This window comes from Hypanus sabinus, chromosome 16, assembly GCF_030144855.1.
Source record: "Hypanus sabinus isolate sHypSab1 chromosome 16, sHypSab1.hap1, whole genome shotgun sequence".
NCBI classification, from domain to species: domain Eukaryota; kingdom Metazoa; phylum Chordata; class Chondrichthyes; order Myliobatiformes; family Dasyatidae; genus Hypanus; species Hypanus sabinus.
Window position 1 is genome coordinate 28,825,387 of NC_082721.1, and position 22,674 is coordinate 28,848,060.

Sequence of the window (22,674 nt, forward strand, 5' to 3'; positions counted from 1 at the left end):
CAAATCCAACTCAACCCACAGCCAATCTCAACCCACCCCAAACGCAGCCAATTCAGACCTGGCCAGTCTGAACCTAAACTACCACAGTAAACCCAAACCCATTGTAATCATGGCCAATTCAAACTAGTCTTTCCTATTATAAGACCATAAGATATAGGAGCAGAACAAGACCATTCAGCCCATCAAATCTGTTCTGCCATTCAATCATGGGCTGATCCAATACTTCCAGTCATTTCCACTCCCCTGCCTTTACCCCATACCCTTTGATGCCCTGGCTAATCAAGAACCTATCTATCTCTGCCTTAAATGCACCCAATGACTTGGCCTCCACAGCCGCTCGTGGCAACAAATTCCACAGATTTATCACCCTCTGACTAAAGCAATTTCTCCACATCTCTAGTCTAAATCTTTCAATCCTGAAGTCGTGTTCTCTCATCCTAGACTCCCCTACCATGGGAAATAACTTTGCCATTATCTAATCTGTTCATGCCTTTTATTCATTCTACAGAATAATTTATTGCTGTGCTCAGCGTGCTTTTTCAGAACCAGTATAATCCCAGCCCAGGCGCAGATCCATGGTCTCTCGAGACCAACGGATGCCACCACCAATCCCAGCCTAATCAAAGGCTGCAGAGAATGCACTGAGTGATACCAGGGAGAACAGCCCAGCTGGGATAGTGTTGAGTCAATTTAACCCAAATGTACAACTGATCTGACCTGAGCCCAACCATGTATACAGGTACTGACGGTCTCACACCAGGTAACCAGGCCCCCAGTCGGGAAACCATGCTGAAACTGCATAATCGTTTGTTAGGCTGAAAACCGGATATTGTGTGTAATTCTAGCCTCCACACCAATGAAAGGTGGCAATAGCACTGGAGAGACTGCAGGAGATATACAAGGATGAAGTCCAGACGAAGGCCCGAAATGTCGACTGTACTCTTTTCTGTGGCCTGCTGAGTTCCTCCAGCATTTTGTCTGTGCTGCTTTGATTTCTAGCATCTACAGATCTTCTCTTGTGTGTGATATACAAGGGTGTTGTTTTCACTGGAGATGTTTGGGTATGAGGAAAGCTCGAAGAGGCTGGGGTTGCATGCAAGCAAGCGTTCATTCCCTCAGTCATTTACTTACACAGGCCCTTCTGGCCCAAGAAGTCACACCACCCAGCAACCCCGCCTATTAATCACAGGACAATTTACAATGACCAATTAACCCTGCCACCTAAAGAAGGCAACATCTATCATCAAGAATCCCCACCACCTGGGCCACGCCATCTTCTGCAGCTACCATGGGGCAGGAGGTCAAGTCCCACACTACCCCGATCAAGAACAGCTGCTTCCCTTCAGCCATCCATTTCTTGAAGCAACTGTCATAATCCTAACCACTACAGTTTAGCAACACCTTGGTCAGTTTGACAACTTCGCATTAAAATAAGCATTTTTTTAATGTAACACACACAAAATTCTGGAGGAGCTCAGCAGGCCAGGCAGCATATATAGAAAAGACTAAACAGTCAATGCTTTGGGTCGAGACCCTTCATCAAGAATGGAAAAAAAGATGAGAAGATTTCTTATTCTGAAGTCTTCTGAGTTCCTCCAGCATTTTGCAGTGTGCTGCTTGGATTTCCAGCATCCGCAGACTTTCTGGTATTTGTCAGACTTTTTTTGATCTAATTGTCTTTTCTTATATTTAAAAAGTGTGTACATTTTTATTGATTTTCGTGAATGCTTGTTGTTCCTCTTTGCGCCTTGTGGTGTATTTGTTGCTATTTTTTTAACAAGGGTGAGCATGCCAAGGAACCTGAGAACCTCAGGATGTATAATGTATACATTTCTCTAACATTAAATGTACCTATTGAAACCTATTGACCTTACCTCGGCGTCTGGTGCGGGTGCCACGACCCCACCAGCCGGCTTTCTCATGAATACTGCTTATCTGATAATATGTGCCTGAGACAATGCCGCAGGCTTTTCACTACACCTGTGCTTATGGTCACAAACTCAGCTTTGAATTTGTCTTTGATCCTGCCTTTGAGGGCCACTTGATCTAATTCTTCCAATCAGTCGTTGCCGAGTGTTTCAGTTTACAAACAGAGGGAAGAGATTTCCTTTGGAGATGTAAGTCAGATGTTTTGGAACTTATCCCTGTGACCTGTGGCCTTAGCGTAAATCTTCCATTGAGGAATTACACGCTTTCCTTAATTTCTTTGGAGGATTGTGCATCCTGGAATAGTTTGATAGTTCTGTCACTTGAATGAAGATGAAACTGAGAGCATTGAGAAATAACGAAGGAATTTCATCTTTAAATCATTCCATATTTTTCCAATTTAAATACCAACCAAAATCTGATTTTTTTTTCAAAAGAGCAGAAAGATAAAGATAGTCACAGTACTGAGGAAAGTTCTGTGAACATTTTCTTAGAAAAACAGCCAGTGTTAAATGGAAAATTTAAATGCAGATTCAAGTACATTTACTATCAAGGAATGTAAAAAATTATACAAAATTGAGATTTGTTTGCTCACGGGCAGCCACAAAGCAAGAAACCCAAAAGAACCCAATTAAAAGAAAACAAAAGAATAGAAGTAAAAGTAAGAGACCAACATTTGACATGCAAGAGAAAGAAGAAAAAAACCCACAAATCATGCAAACAATTGAAGCGGGTGACATTTCGATTTACAAGTCCACATTAAGATTATTGGAAGTGGCCCAGATTTACTGGAGTGTAATCTCTGTGGGAGTCTCTCAAAGTCCAACCCTACATCTCATCATGAGAGGTGGAAGTGGGTAATCCATTGTATCCACTGTACAGAGCTTGGCCTATACAACTAACAGGGCTCTGGTGAAGCTGTATCAGGCAATGCCTGTACAGTGGATACAATGGTTTACAGAAACATAGAAGAACTACAACTGTACCATCGACTTTGGACAATGGAGACGGGAGGTCATCAATGGCCTATGCTCCACGGGTAGCCAAGGGCCCAGGAAGAAGGCGAATCTCCTTGAGAAGCAATTTCTTACCTCAAAAGCCTTTGACGTGTCTCCTCTCATTTGTCTTGCACCTTCAAAGGAGGCCATTCAGCGCATTGCGTCTATGCCAGCCTTCAAAATAATCCCATCAACTCCCTTTTTGTTGTAACCTATTACCGCTAAAATGCCCATTAACTCCTTCCTGATTCTCCCACCCAGCCTGGAGGACTTCCTGTAGCCCAAACATGTAGGATTGCGCACTAAGTGATCATCCCCACCGCTTAGCGGGATATGGAGAAATGAGATGTCTCTTCCCACGTCTCGATTTCTTCAAGCCGTGATCTCAGCAGTGCTTCAATAGAGTTGTCATCTGCTTTCTGATGGGCACTGACACATGCTAATTACTCAGTTTAATTTCAGCTGGTGGACACATATAAATGGGAATAAGACCATAATTGCATCTTTTAATGATTAATCTTATTCTGTGTGTTGGAAAATCCTGTGTGAGAGAAGTTATGGATTGAAATGGATGCTATTAATCATAATCTGTTTCAAACAGTGGGCAGGTCAGAATATTCAGCAGCAGAAGTGGAACTTAGTACAAGTTAGGATATGGACTGAACATCATTAAAACTTGCTGTGGTTTAAACTGCCAAATGTTTTGACCCATCCACTGTCAGTATGAATATTGATGTCAGATATTGCTTACGAACAGTAAAAATTGGCAGAAAAGATTAACTGTTGAGTCCAATTGATTGGCTGCTTTTACAGAAGATTATCAATCATAATTGCAATAGGTGAGACACAAGTTTCAGTTGCCTCTGATGGGGAAATCGTGGATGGAAGGCCATTGTTAGAAATGGATACCGTGGGTCAACTGAGCTCTTCAAAGCGGAACTGATGGGCATTTGAAATTATAAAGCAAACATTGGAAACTTGGAATCAAATCAGAAAAGGGCTGGTCAGGTAATACCTGCAGAGAGAAATACAATGAAGGCTGCAGCAAAGCTGGTTCGAGACGAACATTTTACTTGGAAGACGTACAGGGAACGCTCTATTGGGCAGATTGCATTAGACAAAGAAATAAAGACCTTCTGGGTTTGACTATTCTGTGATTCAGTACAAAATGCAGACTTCTTTCTTCTTTTTAATGACACAGGACAGGAAGAAGCCCTTCCTGCCCAATGAGCCCCAGCCACTCAATTATACCCTTGTGGCCAATCATCCTACTAACCCATACACCTTTGGAATTTGGGAAGAAACCAGAGCACCCATAGGAAACCCATGCAGTCAGGAGAAGAACGTACAAACTCCTTAATGAAAGCAGCAGAATTGAACCTACGTCACTGGTGTTGTAACAGAATTATGCTATCACTGTAAAACCGTGCTGCCCAATCTCCTTTTTAGGAATCTCCTTGTTTTTTTATTAAGTCCATTTCTTCTGGCTTTGGCAACTGGTTTTGACTTTAAAGCCAATTGACCAACACTCGGTACATGGTGGGATATGTCACGGGTGTGCAGAAAGCCGAGCCACCTCGCTGGAAACGTATGTAGTGACAAACATGTCCCTACATCCATTATCAAGGACACAACAAAAACCACGAAGATGACTTTTATTTATTACAAGCCTCAATGAGTCAACAACAATCCAAGATCTGGCAAAGTAAGAACATTAAAATTTGCTTCCCTTTTCCACAATGGAGCGTCTGTTCAGAGCTGGGCAGAGTTTACAGACAGTCCCTAAAATTTAGGCGTCAGAGATCAACAGCAGTTCATGAACATTAAGTAGGTGATGATAGCAGCAGAGAGACACCTCGTAAGTGTGTAGAGTGGAGTCAGTTGATTTGTTACCTCTGTGACTGTGACAGATTAAGCTCATTAAACTCATTTACTGCTGACATCAGTAAATAGGTCACATTTGGAATTGAGCAGATTAATACAAATATGAAGATCAATGAGGCCTAGAATTTTATATTTGGAATATTGTATATTCTGATTCTGATCTTATTAGTCATTGAGAGAGAACATTTACTCAGATTTTTAGCAAAATAACAACAGATCCTGACAGACTGCACCTGTTAAGGAATTATAGAGTAAAGTTCTCTCTCCACTTTTCTCAATCATTCCCAAGGTAGGGACATGTTAGATACAAAATAAAGCTACGTCTACGCTGTTACATCAATCAGTCCCAGGGTTAGAGCAACACAGGTTAGACACAGAGCAAAGATTGTCCCTTCTGGCTCAGATATCAAATTGGGCTCTCTCTACCCTGTCACATCAATAGAGTATTTTGGATTATGTGCCATTAAGTGAGCTTCCAATGAGAACAGCCCTACTCCTAGTGCAAACTGGAATGTGAACCTTGTCTCACATGAGCTAGTGTATTAGTAGTGTAAGAGAGATGGAACATTGTGCCTATGTTTTATACCCAATGAATACAACTACTGAATAAACTCTACCCAGCTTCAAATAACATCATCAAAAGTGCAAAAAAACTAATAATTATATATTATAATCCATCAATATATATTTATATATGCAATATATTAAAAATCCTATAACATACCCTTTGTTCTGCAGTATGAAACCCTGAGCTCACATTTATTAACTTATCAGGCTGTAATCACAGCACCAACACTAGCAAGAGTGAGTAATCACAGTTTGACATGTTTACATACATGGTTGCCATTATTAATGTGAAACTCAGGATTTTATAATGCAAAATCTGAAATTAAAGTCAGAATAAATAGGGGATCTAATTATATCTGAATATCCCCCATACTAGTTACCCTTCCCCCCAGGACCACTTTCCCTGATGTCTTAACTCCTCAGAAGCAATGTCATGGAATGATTTATTAAACTTCTACATTGAGCACATATTCTAAGCATAATAAACTTGCAAAATAGACAGTAGAAGCCTTAAGTAATGAAGATCTGAAAAGGGAACAGAAAATGTAATGGGTCAGACAGTATCAGCCCAGAAGCTGCTATTTCATGGATCCAACTTTTTTTGTGATAATAACCTACCTGTGTTGTTTAGGTACTGACAGACCACCGACTAGGGAATCCTGAAATGAGTAAAGGCTAGAAAATTAGTGAGCACTGGCAAGGGTTTTCCACCATTCAGAAAGATCTTGGCCATCCTGTATGTGTTGGCCACCTGGCTTATCCAAGATATTATTCACTATGACCTTCTTTTCATTATCTAGACAGAATTTGACCCCTTCTTTGATCGCTGGGATAACAAATTTTTGGGACTTCATTTTAAACTAGAGGAAATCCAAGTCATTTGAATCTTCGATTTCACATGAACTGTATTAGCTTGATAGCTAACCCATATTCTTAGCTCACTGCACCAGCTGATGACCTCTTATCTCATCAATACTTAAATCCCTCAATGACAAAGAGATGTCTCCTTGTGACTTCATCTCTTGAGGTCTGAAATTAGTCATCATATTTCCCATACCTATTGCAATCTATCTATCCTCTTTTCCTCTGGTGGTTTCTCTCACTAATATTGTTGAAGCCTAGTAAGATCTTGTTGATAAACATTGAGTGCTGGAGAGATTTGGGAAGCCTGGTTTCCTCCATTTATCCAACTTTTCCTCTTTTCGTATCCCCACTGAATTACTGCTGAGCTTGTACAACCCCCTGCTGTTCCCCTTTCCTCATTATCTATCTATCTTTCCTCTGAAACCAGACATGTACCAAAACCCTTATCCAACCCAGTGCAAAAAGTATCATGTCATGTAAGATCATGTTAACACGGGTATTCACTACTGCCTTGGGGAGATTTTGATCATAATGCAATTGAGGTTCTTTTCTTTATCCATCTCAATGTTTTATGCCATTCCTCTCTGGTCACCAGTTCAAAGGAAAGTTCATAAACCCAAGTGACCCTTTTTCTTTTGGCTCCTGCCTGAGTCAGCAGAAACTGGGACACCGAGCCAACTACAGTGACTACTATTGTCAACTAATACTAATATGTTGCCATCTGATGGCTAAAAAGGAGCAGAGTGGAGATTTGTTAGGGCTCAGGAATGGGACTCCCATCTGCTCACCACCTTCACAGTGTTACCATGGTCAAGGTCCTTGTAGGTTAACGCAGGTCAAAGTAGGAACATTCCTAATGTCTGCAATGTCATTCCCACTTCCATCTCCAGAATTAAACAGAATTAAACCTAGGATTATAGCAACACACACAGAATGCTGCCTGGCCTGCTGGGTTCCTCCAGCTTTTTGTGTGTGTTGCTTGGATTTCCAGCATCTGCAGATTTTCTCTTGTTTGTACCTAGGATTATAGAAGGGCTACAGATACAAGAAATGTTCTGGTCTCCTGCAACATAACCACTAGAAGCAGTAAGCTGCACAGTCAAAAGCGTCACAAAGGAATACACCAAACTTTGGCCTGGCCCAAGGTTCACTGTCTCTTCAAATTACATAAAGGTCATTCTCTGCCATAAAAAGAGCTTTGATAAAAGTTAAAAATAAACCATTACAAATTGCAACACACGACCTAGACCAGATAACTAAACAAAATGGAATTGTTCTGATCTAGAACACCCTCCCTCCCTCCCCAAGGAGATGCATATTCTGGGGCTATAAGGAACTTGATGAGCTACTGGTAGGATTTCTGGAGAGTGCATATCCCACTGCAGGAGTGGACACTACGCTTATCGAAGGGAGATTCTAGTTAGGGTCAGTCCTCTCCTGGTTTGCATCTGTCATTTTAATGTAACCTCTTAAAGTTGTACTATGCAGTCAGTTCCAGGGTAATCTGGGAGGTTGAGGTCATATTTCTTCTGTAGGTCGTAGGGCAAGTAGCGACCAGCTAGAAAATGGTATTTGCCAGAAAACTGGGTGGCACATTTCTTCGGTGCAACCAGGGAAATGAGGACCTCAGGACTGATGCCGTCGCCTTTCCCGTTCTCTACGTCCCAGCCTGCAAAAATAGAAGAAAGGTCACCCTTTGTTAAATGGGAGGTTACGCTGGGAGAGAATACAACACTAGTTAGGCCCCAGTGGAGCACTGTGTACAGTTCTGGCTACGGCACTACCCGAGCAATTTAAAAGCACAGGAGAGGGTGCAGAGGAGATATCTGGGCTGTTGCCAAGGCCAGAGAATTTTATTTATGAGGAGAAATTGGCCAGGCTGGGCTTGTTTTCTTTGGAATGGAGGAAACTGAAGGGAGAATTTAATCAGGTGGATAGAACTATGAGAAGCCTAGACAGAGTGAGTCATACTTTCAACCCTTCATACTTCCAGGGCCAGATAAGGCTCTCATGAGAGAGAATCACAGCTTGTATTCCACATAAGGCCACGTGTCTTCTCTTTCTTCAGTCTCCTTGGGTGGACTCCTTCAATGCTACCTATCTAGTATCTAGCATGGGATTGTTTCAGGCAGCTGTATTCCTCACACAGGAGCAAGCTGTCCACCTCCTTCTCATCATCAGAGACTTTGCATTTACTCTTCGGTGTAGCTCAGTTTGAGATTCTTCTTGGCCTGATAATCTTCCACAGGTGTTTGTTTTGGAAGGGCTCCAGCTTATGAGCTGCTCTTGCTGTGAACTGTACAACCACACAGAGGACTCTGTTGTTGAAGAAGTTTGCCTTTGTTGCATTTGAAGACTTGTTGTTTGAAGAGGGTTTGCTTTGTTATGTCTTACATTGATTTCTTTGTTGGTGCCACCATTTTTCCCAGGTGGATAAACTCTCCTGTCCTTTGGCCTTACTGTTGGTGTTAATTATTGGTTTCATTTTCAAGTGTCAGACCAGAAGGATCTGTTATTCCAAGGGTTCAATTTGGGAGCATGGATTCAAGTTAAGAGTTAGAAATACAAAAGTGGCGGTGAAAAAAAATCACCAGATGGGAGGGACGAAGCCTGGAACTCATTGCACAGAAGAATGATAGAGTGATAACTCTCTAATGCATTTTAAATGGTGCCTGAATAAGCATGGATCGAGTGCTGGAAAAGGGAATTAGTCTCACTAGTTCAGCTCAGGCTGGCATGAACCCAATGTGTACTGCAAAGCCTCTCCCAATGCCCAGAATCCTTATCATGCTCAGATTTTTAGAGTCAGGCCAGATCTGATTTAAAACATTTGTCTTCTGGTGCCATTTCTGATCAATAAAATCAGAAAGCTTAATTGAAGACATTCATTGCTCTTAACGGTTTAACCGTCATCATCACTGGGTCTAAACGCCGGAACTCTGCACAAAAACACTTTATGAGAGCACTTTTACCAGAAGGACAGTAATGGCTCCGAGGGCAGGTGGCCACAACCTTCTCAAGGTAAGTAGGGCTGAGCAATAAACACTGGCTTTGCCAGTGATGCCAGTATTAAGAGAAATAATGGAAAAGCCCTGTGATTACCAAGGCCACTTAGTCAGCCAGTGAATGGAACTGGGGAGTGTTAGGGGGTATTCGGGACTTATGTGAATAGAGCAAATATTAATTCAAGCAAGAACCAGTCTCCAGTTCTTAATGTAAATTGTAAATTGCAAGAAGTAAATTGAAGTTAGAAACATGCCTTTTGCAAATAAACAACCATGTCTGCAGAGCACGGGCTGGCCTGCAGACTAAGAAATACATCAGCCAAACGTTAAGACAATGGGGTTGTGTTAATCGACCTACATCGATTCAAGGTACTATGGGTCTAAGAAATTTGGAAAGAATTTCAAGGAAGCTTACAGACCAGACTGATACTATCACTTAGCACATCAGATAGGTGATCTATCAATAGTTGGACATCTGGTTCTCTGCCCTCTGAAGCTTTTAAGAATACCTGTATTAATTAGTTTCTCCCAGCAAAAATGTTTGAACATTCAGTGGTGTCTTATTAGTTACAATATGCTTCCACTGTAAATATGCATGTCAAAGGAACCAAATGCAAACCCAAAGTATCGAAGTAAATTATGTCTTTGTAACTATTGAAATTGTATTCAGTTACATACTGCTACCTTTGATCTTAAGGGCATAGAAATGTAATGTGCTTTTGAGTTTGTGAGACTCTACCCAGAGGATCTCCAGAAGAATGCCTGCCTGTTTCAGTGAATAAAGACTTCTTTATCATCAGCTTCAGTGTCTCTCCAGTAACTTAGATCATAGTCACAACAGAGAAAGACCTATTATATACGGTAGCTCAATGCAACAAAAAGATTTATATTGTTAACATAATAAAAGCACCTCGGGGAGTACAAAGAAAGGATATTAATGATGCAGGAGAGGTCATAAACAATAAGTTTTAAGCACAATCTTAAGGCAGAAAAGGGGTGAGAGATAAACAATTTTAGGGATGGAATTCCAGAACTTGGGAACTCAGTAATCACGAACAGTGGAGCAATTAACTTTGGAATACTCAAGAGGCCAAAAATGAATAGCTTTATGATTGGAGGAGATTACAGTGAAAGGCAGTGGTGAGGCCAGAGAGGGTTTTGAAAATGGGGTAATTCAATTTTTAATTGGAACAAATAAAGACAAGCTAGAAATAAAGAATGAAGGATGCTTTGTCTCAATAAGAGTTACTCTGAGTTATAACGGAAGAGTTGATGATCATATCTTCAGCTCCAGTCCCCCAGTAATAGGAAGATCATTTCTCCAGTAATAGTGAATGATGAATGGAAGTTAATGTAACTATAACAGAAACAACTCAGCAGGTCAGGCAGCATCTACGGAGAGAGATGAACAGTCAATCTTTCGGGCGAAAACCATTCATCGGGTCCTGAAAGGTCAGCTGTTTATTCCTTTCCATAGATGTTGCCTGACCTGCTGAGGTCCTCCTGCATGTTTATTTAGCAATATATGATTTAATCTGGATTTCCGGCTCTGCAGAATCCCTTGTGTTTATAATGGAAATAAAGTCTATAAAATCAACCCTATTCAACACTTTGGAGAGGCTGCAGAGAATATTTACTTCAAAGGCCCCAGGAATGAGGGACTTCAGTCAAACACAGCTGCTGGAAGAACTGGGTTGGTTTCTCTTAGAGTGGGGATGTTTTCTTTAAATGAAGGTTTCAGATTATGAAGTGGATGATGGAGAAAATAAGAGGAATTGTTACCTGTGGCAAGATGTAATAGAACACAGTGAATTAAGTTGATTGAGGAGAGAACCAGATGGGAGATATGTGCCAGGTAAAAATGTGGCTAAAATGGTAGTCAATGCAGTTTCAGTGGAGGTTTCTGAAAGGGAACTGGAGAATTGCTCAGGGGAAAAGAAGTTGGCCAGGGGTGGGGTTAAAGCAGGAGATTGCATGGAGGGTCCAGCTGGTTTGCTGTTTCCAAGGGTTGACACTGGTGCGATGATCTATATTTATATTGTGCAAGCCAACAGCACTGCTTTGGAAGGCGATTATCTGTTCTTTACCTGAGGGGACATCAATGCTGATTACAGGTATTTTCACGTGTTTCATTGTACTCAGGATATTGCAGTACAGCTCCTTCAGCCCTGCCTCATCTGAGAGCCCCAGCACTGCATCTATGATCAGGTTGTAGGCATCATTTATCAGCTGCACCTACGGAGGAGAAAAGACAAGAACCATTTCACTCTGGTCATAGAATCAGTCATAGTAGGATCACCTCAAGCTAGCTCATTAAATGCTGCTATCTTGTATCCCAACAACCTGCTTCCCAGAACAGTGTAAGAGAGAGCTTTGCCAAGTATATCAGCTCTTCCTGGCAATATCTGATGGAACAATGTGGAGCAAGATCTACTCTGTATCTTCTCTGTTTTTAACTTATCCTTGGAGAGCTTAATGGGACAATATAGAAGGAACTTAGGTGAAGACTGTAGGTGCCTTTTCCACTACCTTCCTAAAAGGTCCACAAAAAATGTTGAAATCTTTGATATGCTCATCTCAGCTAAAAATTTCTTTACTAATTTAATCTTTGTTATCTATATCCTATGCCAGAGTCAGTCTTTCAACCCAAGGGCCTAGCCCAGACCTGATCCACCTTGGGCTCCTATGTTCACGATGCTGTGGAGAATGTTGTTGCAACAAATTCAGACTGACGCCAGTCTTTTTAATTATTTTGTGAATCTTGAAGACATACAATTTACTATCCATACACCTTAAACATGAGAAAGTCTGCAGATGCTGGCAATCTGAAGCAACACACACAGAATGCTGGAGGAACTCAGCAGGCCAGGCAGCATCTACAGAAGTGAATGGAGAGTCGACATTTCAGGCCAAGACCCTTCCTTGGGACTGAGAGGGAAAGGGGAAGATGCCAGAATAAAAACATGGAGGGAAGGGGAAGGAGGCTAGCTGGAATATGATAGGTGAAGCCAGGTGGGTGGGAAAGGTCAAGGGCTGGAGAAGAAGGAATCTGATAGGAGAGGTGAGTAGACCATAGGGGAAAGTGAAGGAGGAGGGGTCCTGGGGGAAGTAATAGGCAGGTGAGAAGAGGTAAGAAGTTAGAGTGGGGAACAGAGGAAGGAGGGATTGGGGATAATTTGTTTACTGGAAGGAGGAATTGATATTCATACCATCAGGTTGGAGATGACCAAATGGAATATAACGTGTTTCTCCTCCACCGTGAGGGTGGTCTCATCTTGGCATAAGAGTATGCCATGGGCCAACACGTCAAAACAGGAATGGGAATCAGAATTCCCTTTCTCCATTCTCCTCTTCTATCAGATTCCTTCTTCTCTAACCCCTGACCTTTCCCACCCACTTGGCTTCACCTATCACATTCCAGTTAGCCTCCTTCCCCTACCCCCACACTTTTATTCTGGCATCTTCTCCCTTCCTTCTTGGTCTTACAAAAAGGTCTCGGGCCAAAATATTGACTGCTTATTCATATCCATAGATGCTGCTGGCATTCCTCCAGATTTTGTGTGTGTCCCATAAACCCGCAGTAGGGGCATAAATAGATTTGAGACAATTTATGGGCATATAGTGAAAAGTAGGAGGTGCAAATTCTAGGGCAAAAGGTGAACAAAACCATGAAAATATAATAAAATAGGACAGTCCCACCATGCAGTGTGATCATGACTGAACTGATTAACAATGCAGTCCTAAATTCCTCACCCTCTTAGTGACCCACTGGCTGCCCAACCACTGCTAAAGCTACCAGAGGAAACATCACCTCAAGTTTTATTACCTCATTCGGAAGGTAGGAGAGAAATGGAATGTCCAACTTCTCACACTGAACCGTGAAGTCCAAGAAGATGGATTTGCAGGAACGTTTGGGGTAGTAGATAGTCGGTTCATATCCCTGTCAGGAAAACAAGGCAGGGGTCATCAGTGTTTCATTGACAGCTTCTTCCTGTTGTCAAATATCTAAGAACCTCTATCTTCGGGTGGCATGGTAGTGTGGTGGTTGGCTTAATGCTATTACAGGGCCAACAAACCAGGTTCCAATCCTCCGTTGTCTGCAAGGAGCCTGTACACGCTCCCGTAATTGCATGGGCGCTCTTGTTTTCTCCCACATTCCAAAGACACACCCACTAGTAGGTTAATTGATCACATGGTGTAATTGATCACATGGGTGTAATTAGGTGGCGTCGATTCTATAAGACCAGAAGAGTCTGTTACAGTGCTATATCTCTAAATAAATACGTTTTTATTTCTCATCTCTGCACCCAGCCTCACCCACAGAATCTCAGCTACTTCTTCTCACGCCATAAGACCAGTAAACATAGGAGCAGAATTAGGCCATTCAGCCCATCAAGTTTGCTCTGCCATTCTACCATGGCTGGTTTACTATCCATCTCAGCCCCATTCTCCTGCCTTCTTCCTGTAACGCTTGCTACCCCGACTATTGAACAACCCGTCAACCTCTGCTTTAAACATACGCAATGATTTGGCCTCGACGACTGTTCATGGCAATGAATTCCACAGATTCACCACTCGCTGGCTAAAGTGATTCCTCCTCATCCATGTTCTAAAGAAGCATCCTTCTATTCCGAGTCTGTGTCCTCTGGTGCTAGACTATAGAAAAATCCTCTCCACATCCATTTTAGCTAGGCCTTTCAATGTGCAATAGGTTTCAATGAGACTTCACCCCTCATTCTTCTAGACTCCAGAGAGTACAGACCCAGAGTCTTCAAATGCTCCCTGTATATTAACCCTTTCATGCAGGGATCATTCTCATGAACCTCCTCTGGATCCTCACCAACGCCAGCACATTCTTTCTTAGATAAGGAGACCAAAACTGCTCACCATATTCCAAGAACGTTCTGACCAATGCCTGATAAAATATCAACATTATATCTTTGCTTTTATATTCTAATCCTCTAAAGAGGTAAAAACTTGGAGGTAATGCCCACTTCCATTCCTGCAGATCCCCTAGCTCCCAGCACTTCCCTAGATCAGTTCTCTGAAACTTCTCAAATTTTGACCGCTCCACCACAGCCATGCCTTCAGCTACCCGGATCTGCACTCCAGAATTCCTTCCACGAACCTCCAAAATATCTCTCATCCCGTAAGACAGCCCTTAAAATCTGCCAGCCTCGGCTTACCCGCCCTAGGATGTAGTTCAGTTCAGAATTAGTCTGAAGTTCCTCCAAAGCACCTTCTCATATTTCCTTATGACACAAGAGGCCAGTCCGCGCTGAGCCATCCCAGCAGTCCCACCTCCCTAAAAGCTATTTTATCTCAGCCGTCCCAATTTCATGCAACCCACACACCCTGGGGCAATTTGCAATGACCGATTAACCTACTGGCGCATCCTTGGGATGGAGCAGCAAACTGGAGCATGCGGAAGAAGACCATGTTGTCACATGGACAGTGTTCAAATTTCATATGTGTAGGTTGCCCTCAGGGTTGAAACAGGTCACTGATGCATTGGGGCAGTGGTATTAAGTGCTAAGATCTCTCCTAAGCCATGCGTCTCTGGCGTTAATAGCCTCCTCTGCCACTAATTTCTAGTGTTAAGTTTCTATGGCTTGCTTGCAAAGGGGAACTGGACACAGGAGGGCAGCGTACCATGAGCTGTGTGGGCTACATCCCCTGGATGAGGCAGGGAGGCTAGCTCCAGGAGATCAGATCTTGTAGTAGGTATGTGCCTTTAAAGACGATACTTGGGTTGCAAGAACATCTGGACCAGTCTTAATCACCTGAGGGGTTTGGAGATGAGTTTGCCTGAGTAATTTTCCCTAACTAATCCTGAGTTTTTGTCTTTCCCATGGAATTATGTGGCCGGGTGCGGGGCAAACTACTCAGTGACGCAGTTACTTTGTTAGGCCAGTGATCTTTTGTGTGAATAAATCTTCATATTGTCGTACCATAATCATGGCGTTCTCTCACTGATGGGGTTAGAGGAGGACTCTTACCCAGTCTGTGGCAGAGGGTGAGCACCCAGTCAATGCCCCATACTGTGGATATGGGAGCACAGAGAGTAATAACTTCCTCTTTGCCAGCACCTCTCATGCAGGGAACAAGTTAATAACGGATTTGTATCCATGCCAACCGCTAGGAGATTGTTTCCATCCCTGCTGGTGCAATCAGCTGCAGCAGGATGGAGGCCTCTTTTCAGGAATGAGCTGGAAGTGGAATTATCCGGTTTATTGGTTGTGTTTCTTCATGAGGAGCATTAAACCATCTCAGGTGGGTTTCACAATCCCGACTCTGCCCAGGGTCAACATCTGTCATTCGGCACTGTAGACGCAGGCTGGTGTTTCTGAAGCCTTTCTCACTGCAGAGCTGACAAACGCTCAATTATAAATTATTTAGCCTCCACGTGAGAGTTTTTTGTAGTGCTGAACGACATCGCTTAAAGAGACAGGTTGGCCCTTCACCCAGAGAGGTCTCAGGTGTGTCTGGGTCAGCTGAGTCCTGATTTCAATCAGTTGAGCCATATTGAATATCCATAGGAAGTCCTCAGAAATACTTCCTGTCAAGTGGACTTTGGCATTGACAGACATTAGCCTCAAATTTTAAAATGACAGGATAGTATGTTTGAAATACAAACTGTTTGACAGAGAATCTTATAGGTCTTTAGAATCATAGTCGTAGAGTGCAGAAATGAGCCTTCAACCTACCACACCCATGCGAAACTTGTACACGAGTCCCATTTATCACAGTGGTGGTGGGAACCCTTGTTCTGGTGAGGGTTTACAAACCTGTCATCAGATTTCCCAGGCAGAATACCTGGCTGTGTGGTGAGAATCATTGCTGGTTTAATGTTTGTGAGCTGTGGGGGTGCCCTGAGGCTGGCGAGAAGCACAACATCAGTCTGGTGCCATCGAATTGGGGTGCACCTCCCCCCCCCCCCCCCCCCGGTCTTCTGACACTCGAGCTCTCTCTGATCTGACTGGTCACCTGCTACATCCCGAATCTGTAGCAGAGGAGCAGGCTTTTTACTCCAGCTATCCACTGTCATTAGCAGTGTCGGTTTCCTCTCTCGTCTTCTCTGTTCTCCCGCATGCTTCCATCTGGTCCAAAACCTCAGTTTTTGCTTGAGACTTGCGGATGGAGAGAGAGCAGGCTGGTTTGGTTGGCTGAGGGCTCGTTGGCTCCCTTCACTGTCCCGTGGAGGACAGGTGCTGCCCTTCAGGTGAAGACCCTATCCACTCCCTCCTGCTCTTTCGTAAATCTCAGTGGAAACCAGCAGCCAGCAGTGAGGTGTGCTGCCTTTTACAGCTACAGTAATCTCCTTGCAAATTAGTGTAAGGCCAGGGTTCCCAACCTGGAGTTCACGGTCCCCTCGGATAATGGTCAGGGTCCATGGCATAAAAAAGGTTGGGAACCCTCAATATAAGGCATGGGTGGACCAACCTGTGACCATCCCTGACCGAGGGCTGCAGTGTGTGTTATGCGGATGATTTCATGTTGTGTGGTCCTGCGTGTGTCCACTGGGTCTCAGTGGGAGTTTACGAGCCACTCCATGCAGTACAGGGTGACACTCCCACTGCAGCACTGAGGGAAGGCTGTCTCGTGTGCGACTCCTCAGTACACAACAGATAATAAACACAAGCGGTTCTGCAGATGCTGGAAATTCAGAGTAACACACACAAAATGCTGGAGTAAACAACAGATGATCTGCTTTTGTTGCTTGGCTGATTAAGGGAGCTTGCAAATTGATCGTCTCCATGTGATCTGTGTGCAAATTGATCATCTCCATGTGACCTGTGTGCAAATTGATCATCTCCATGTGATCTGTGTGCAAATTAATCGCTCCCATACAATCTGTGTGCAAATTAATTGCTCCCATACAATCTGTGTGCAAATTAATCACTCCCATACAATCTGTGTGCAAACAGATCATACCCTATGCTGACAGAGCCATTTTACTGGTTGAAAGGTTTTGATGAAAATTTTTGGAAATGTAAGTTTATTTTTGATGAATCACATATCCCATCACAAGAAGAGGATTCAAATTATTACAAATGTCTTTCTATTTTCATTTTGACCTCAGTCCATCAGGGGTGTGGGGTGGTGGAGGGGTGGGCAGTCAAGAGTAGAGAAAGAGTGATGACATGTCTAAGTTAGCTGGACACAGCCATGTTGGAAAATGTACCCGTTTCTCACCCTTTTCTCTCCATCTTGCACCCTGCTCCTACTCCCTCAGACCACTAACCCCATCCCATTCCAGCAACCCACTCCTGCCCATTCCCACCAATCTGCTCCCTGCTTTCCCAAACCTTTCCCCCATTTCTCCAGTACAATCCCACCCACCCTGATCCCCATTTCCCCAGTAGCAACCCACTTCCCCACCCAGTTCCCCATTGCCCCAATCACCATCTCGTTCTTTTCCACCTTCCCCTGAGTGCCCAACCACCCTGTTCCCAATTTCCCCAGGCTTCACCCTGCCCCACGTTCTCTCAGTCCCCATCGCAGCTCTCTGCAACCCCGTTCCCCTGCTCCCCAGCCCGATACCTACGAATGTGCGAAGGTGCCTAGCACAGACCAGTCCGATAGCCCCGTTCTGCTCCTGGCCGCAGATCACCAGTATGGTTGGCTGCTTCCTGTGGAGAGACACCCGTGGATAAGCCTGAATGAAGAGAGAGACAAAAAAATCATTGGGTTCTGAATCACAACATCAGCAATTAGGAGCTTATCTGGCTCAGAATCACTCCTGGAGTTCTCATCCTCTGAAGATAAAGGGAAACTTAAATCTCTATAGTACCTCCCAAGCTCTTTGAAAGGTTGCCACTGATGTAATGTATGTAATGTGGCAGCTATTTTGTGCACAGTAAGATCTCATCATTGTAATAATGTGTCTTGGTGGTGGACCTTTGGCTCACTCTGAGTTGTGGTCCATTAGGAATTAAGCAGAGACTGTGGTACCATTCCAAAGAGCCCAGCTGCACTGAAATCCCTCCAATGCACCCGGTGGCCCTAGCTTGGTTGATGAACACTTGGCTAAGCTCCAGACTGGACACCATCGGAATGTGTTCGAGGATGAGGAGGAGCATCACCAGTCAGATATTGGTCCTAAAGTGGAGAGAAGAACATCTACCTCTGTTAGTTCACATTTAAAACTCAGTCAACCTCTTAAAGAAATCTGGCAGCTAAGAGATTTATGCATTTGGTAATAATTTTGATCATTCTTTTTGAAAAATGTGCAATTTCAAAGGCAGTTATTGAGAAAGAATTGACCATTTATAGTTTGGAGGAAAATACAGAACAGGTGTACAGGAATGATCACTATCCATCATGCTGCAGCAAGGAAAGCTGACAGATTCTCTCCTCTCCAAAGCCCCCAGCTGTTCCCTTCCAAGCTGTCAAGCCTCACTGACAGTTACAGAAGATCTAGCCCTTAATGACGTTAATCCTACTTACTCCTGGCAAAGAAAATGAATGAATAAATCTAGGCTGCCCACAGAACTCTTGGAGCTTGGTGGAAGTATGGGAAAGATTAAAAGAGGAATGATGACTGAATGATCAAGCAACAGGGCAGAAGCATAAAGATGGAGGAAGGGTTATCCACGGGGCAATATGAAGACAATTGAAGGAGTAGATTTTGTTTTCCTCAGATTTCAACTCCACGATTTATACTCTGGAACTAAGAGAAGAGCCATTGGCCAATCGCTCACAATCGCATTCCTCACTGCGATATCTCTCATTGTGCAAATTTCCAACCAGGAGTGCTTGCCTCACCTTTTCCATCTTTCCTGAAGTAACTCATGGAGCTCCATAGCACTGTCTCTAGGGAAGATCTACCAGTGGCCTTTTTATCAGGTACCTCCGATACCTAATAAAGAATGTTTGTGATCTTCTGCTGCTGTAGCCCATCCACTTCAAGGTTCAACGTGTTGTGCATTCAGAGATACTCCCTGAACATCACTGTTGTAACGTGGTTATTTGAGTTACTGTCACCTTCCTGTCAGCTTGAACCAGTCTGACCATTCTCCTCTGACCTCTCTCATTAACAAGGCATTTTCACCCACAGAACTGCCATTCACTGGATTTTTTTTGCTGTTTTTCATTCCATTTTTCGTAAACTCTAGAGACTTCTGAGTGTGAAAACCGCAGGAGATCAGCAGTTTTTGAGATACACCCGGTCTGGCACCAATAATCATTCGACGATCAGAGTCACTGAGATCACATTTGTTCCCTGTCTGATGTTGGGTCAGAGCAACATCTGAACCTCTTATCTATGTCTGTATGATTTTATGCATTAAGATACAGCCACACGATTGGCTGATTATACATATGCATTAACGAGCAAGTGTAGGGGTGTAACTAATAAAGTGGCCACTGAGTGTATATCCTTGTTCAGGTCATAACACTTTCCCAAGTTCCTCCCTGTGTTACGGATGCTGTTGGAGACGGAGAATGATGTCTGTGATGAGCACTCTGGCTTCAGCACAGACATTAATCTCTATCACTAACATTTCAACTGCTCATCAATAAGCAGGGAAATAAACACCTTTTAAAATGCTCTTAGGACTTCCCTCCATCAATACATGTAGTAGTTTAATTCTGAGTTCTTGGAGGCCTCTGACAATCCTGGAGTTGGTAGTGGATGCAGGAGGGGTAAAGGTACATAAAAACCAAAATTGATGAACACTATATGTTTTCTAATGGAGGCAACAAATAAAAAAAGTAAAGGAACACCCTAAATCTGTCTGGAATAGCTGTTAAGCCAGCAATCGGACTGTGTGTACGATGACATACTGTATTATAGAAAGAGCGTCACAACCGCAGAGAATTTTATCTAGAGTAATGCCAAGGTATTTAATCTCTGATAAGAGATTTTTGAGATTATCAGTATTTTGATAAAGTAAATGTAATCGAGGCACAATTTCAATCAGCAGAGCAAGAATATTTGACAGCTCAGTGAGGGAGATTTACTCTGCACCTTCAAGACGTACAAACAAGCTGGATGAACTCTGCAGGTCGGGCAGCATCCGTTGAAAGGAGCAGTCAACGTTTGGGGTCGAGACCCTTCGTCAGGACTAAAGAAGGAGGGGGCAGGAGCCCTATAAAGAAGGTGTGGGGAGGGTGGAAAACCAATCAGAGGAAAGATCAAGGGGTGGGGGAGGGGAAGCAGGGAGGGGATAGGCAGGAGAGGTGAAGAAGGAATCTAAGGGGAAAGCACTGTGGGTAGTAGAAGGCAGAGTCATGAGAGGTGATAGGCAGCTAGAAGAGGAGACAGAGTGAAGGTGGGATGGGGGAAGGGAGAGGGAGGGAATTACCAGAAGTTGGAGAATTTGAAGTTCATACCAAGGGGCTGGAGACTACCCAGATGGTATATGAGATGTTGTTCCTCCAACTGAAGTTTGCATACCAAGGGCTGGAGACCTATTGAGTTCATCCAACCTTTTTGTACGTCTTGATTTGACCACAGCATCTGCAGTGCACTTTGAGTTTTCTCTACACCTTGCTCTTCCTGCCCCATATCTAGGAATATTCGGTGGATCATTCAAAAGGAGCTTTTTGCTGAATTGGATCCACATTCTGGGAGTGGTGAGGCTGTTTTACTCTGTATCTAAGAAATGCTGTCCCTCCACTGGGAGTGTTTTACTGGTCAATGCTTAACAGGTCAGTGTTGAGGGAACTTTACTCTGTCTCTGCATTGGGAAGGTTCACAGAACTATGCTGAGGGAGTTTTAGTCTGCATCTAACCCATATTGTCCTTGCACTGGAAGTGCTTGATAGGGCTGCATTGAGGGAGCTTACTCTGTATCTAACACCTTCTGCCGTGTCATTACAATGTGGAATCTGTGGCTGTGTCTGTCTACAATCGTTGGCTGAAGAATGTCTGCTGCCACGCAGCCCAACCTAAAGTCAAGAGTTTGTTACTGATCCGGCCTGAACACTGGCTCGAAGGGCCTCTGCTGATAGCTCTGGACCACAACAGTCTTTAATTTCTGCTTTCTTTCACCTGGCCGTGTGGGTTTTGGCCCAGCCCCTTTCCTTTTTGGACTTTCTCCAATTACCTGCTTGTCTCCTCACTTGCACCCACCTGTTTCTATTTTCACTCATTACCCTGTCCATTTAAACCCTGCCTTGACTTACATTCTCCTCTAGTTTGTCCCAGCTCTGACCAGTGTTGTTCTAGCCTGCCATTATGACGGCTGCCAACTGATTTTGTGTTTTTGGATTTTGCCTGTTCTTGGACCTGGTTTTTGCCCTTGTGCTCTGGATTGTCTGCCCTTGCTGGACTGCCCTTCCTGGGTAAGACCTCTACCAGCCATTTTGGATTTGTTCCTGCCTCCTGTTTTTGAAAGACTGTTGCCTTTGTGCTCCCTAATAAATCCTGGTAAAAGAGCATTCATTGGTCTGCTCTTGAGGCCCACTGTAACCTGACAGAGTTGTCCTGTAGTCAGAACTGATTGCTTGTTACCCTGGCTCCAGGATTTAAATTCCTCCCCAAAAACCTGGACTACCTGCTGAGCCCTAAGTAGTGATGGCACAGCCACTTAATGTGAAAACTTTAACGAAAAGGCTCGGTCTAGAAGGAGGACTGAGTTTAATGCCCATTAAGTCTGGTGAATGAATTCCAAGGGCAGACTTCAGAGAACAAAAGACTCATTATCCCAGCTGAATGCTTCCTAAATTGATATCCTATAGGTCACTAAGACAAACCTCTTAAGAGGGAACCATAGAATTTGGAGCTGCAGTTGTTACGTACATTCACGGACAAATAAAACTGCAAAAAAAGTGCAGTTTCATGGGAATTTAGTTCCTTCCATTTCAACCTACCAGATGAACCCAATCGAAATGTTTATCTGAGTATCATTTCTGTTTTTCAGGCATTAACTGCTCATCGTAATCCCCAGTATGGGGTGTAGGAACCCTCATGTCAGCTTGTAATACTCACCATATTGGTTTTCACTGGGTCTGGGGATACTTTTTCAGAAACTTCTTGTGCTGTGTGATTTCACCAGCGGCTGAGCAAGCAGTTGGGGTGTTTCAGAATCAGAAATCTAAACGGACCAGAATGCCCTTTCGGAGTGAGGAAGGTATTGGGATGATCAGAGGGACCTTGTATACAGTGTCTATGACCACTAGAACTCAGATAATTGTGCGATCACTCAGGTCGAGTGTGATGTTCTCCTAAGGGGTTATTCCCTTAATGGAGAACGCCTGTGCATGACTTTGTTTAAAGTGGGGAGGTTAAGGCATGGGCACTCACCACACAGACCTCGACAGATCGGGACCAGGGTCCAGTGGCACAGAATACAAGATGACCAGGGACCCGTCACTACCCCAGCCTTTCTCGATCTTCATTGCCACTGTGATGTGCTGTTATCTCCTGACAGCTTCAGCTGGGTCGCTCTTCGTTCAGAACCTTCCCCCTTGATACTCCCACC

At 43.6% G+C, this 22,674-nt stretch overlaps 1 protein-coding gene across 1 annotated transcript in view; it reads right to left on the bottom strand.

Annotated features, from left to right (window-relative positions):
* Positions 1–7,615: 7,615 nt before the first annotated feature.
* yjefn3 (YjeF N-terminal domain containing 3) overlaps positions 7,616–22,674 on the bottom strand; it is a 126,992-nt gene continuing 111,933 nt past the window's right edge. The window contains exons 3-6 of the mRNA XM_059990805.1: positions 17,793–17,903; positions 13,071–13,184; positions 11,332–11,479; positions 7,616–7,908 (exon numbers count right to left, since the gene is read on the bottom strand). Of these exons, the coding sequence (XP_059846788.1) occupies positions 7,709–7,908; positions 11,332–11,479; positions 13,071–13,184; positions 17,793–17,903 (573 nt within the window). The 3' untranslated portion in view covers positions 7,616–7,708. The remainder of the gene's footprint in view (positions 7,909–11,331; positions 11,480–13,070; positions 13,185–17,792; positions 17,904–22,674) is intronic.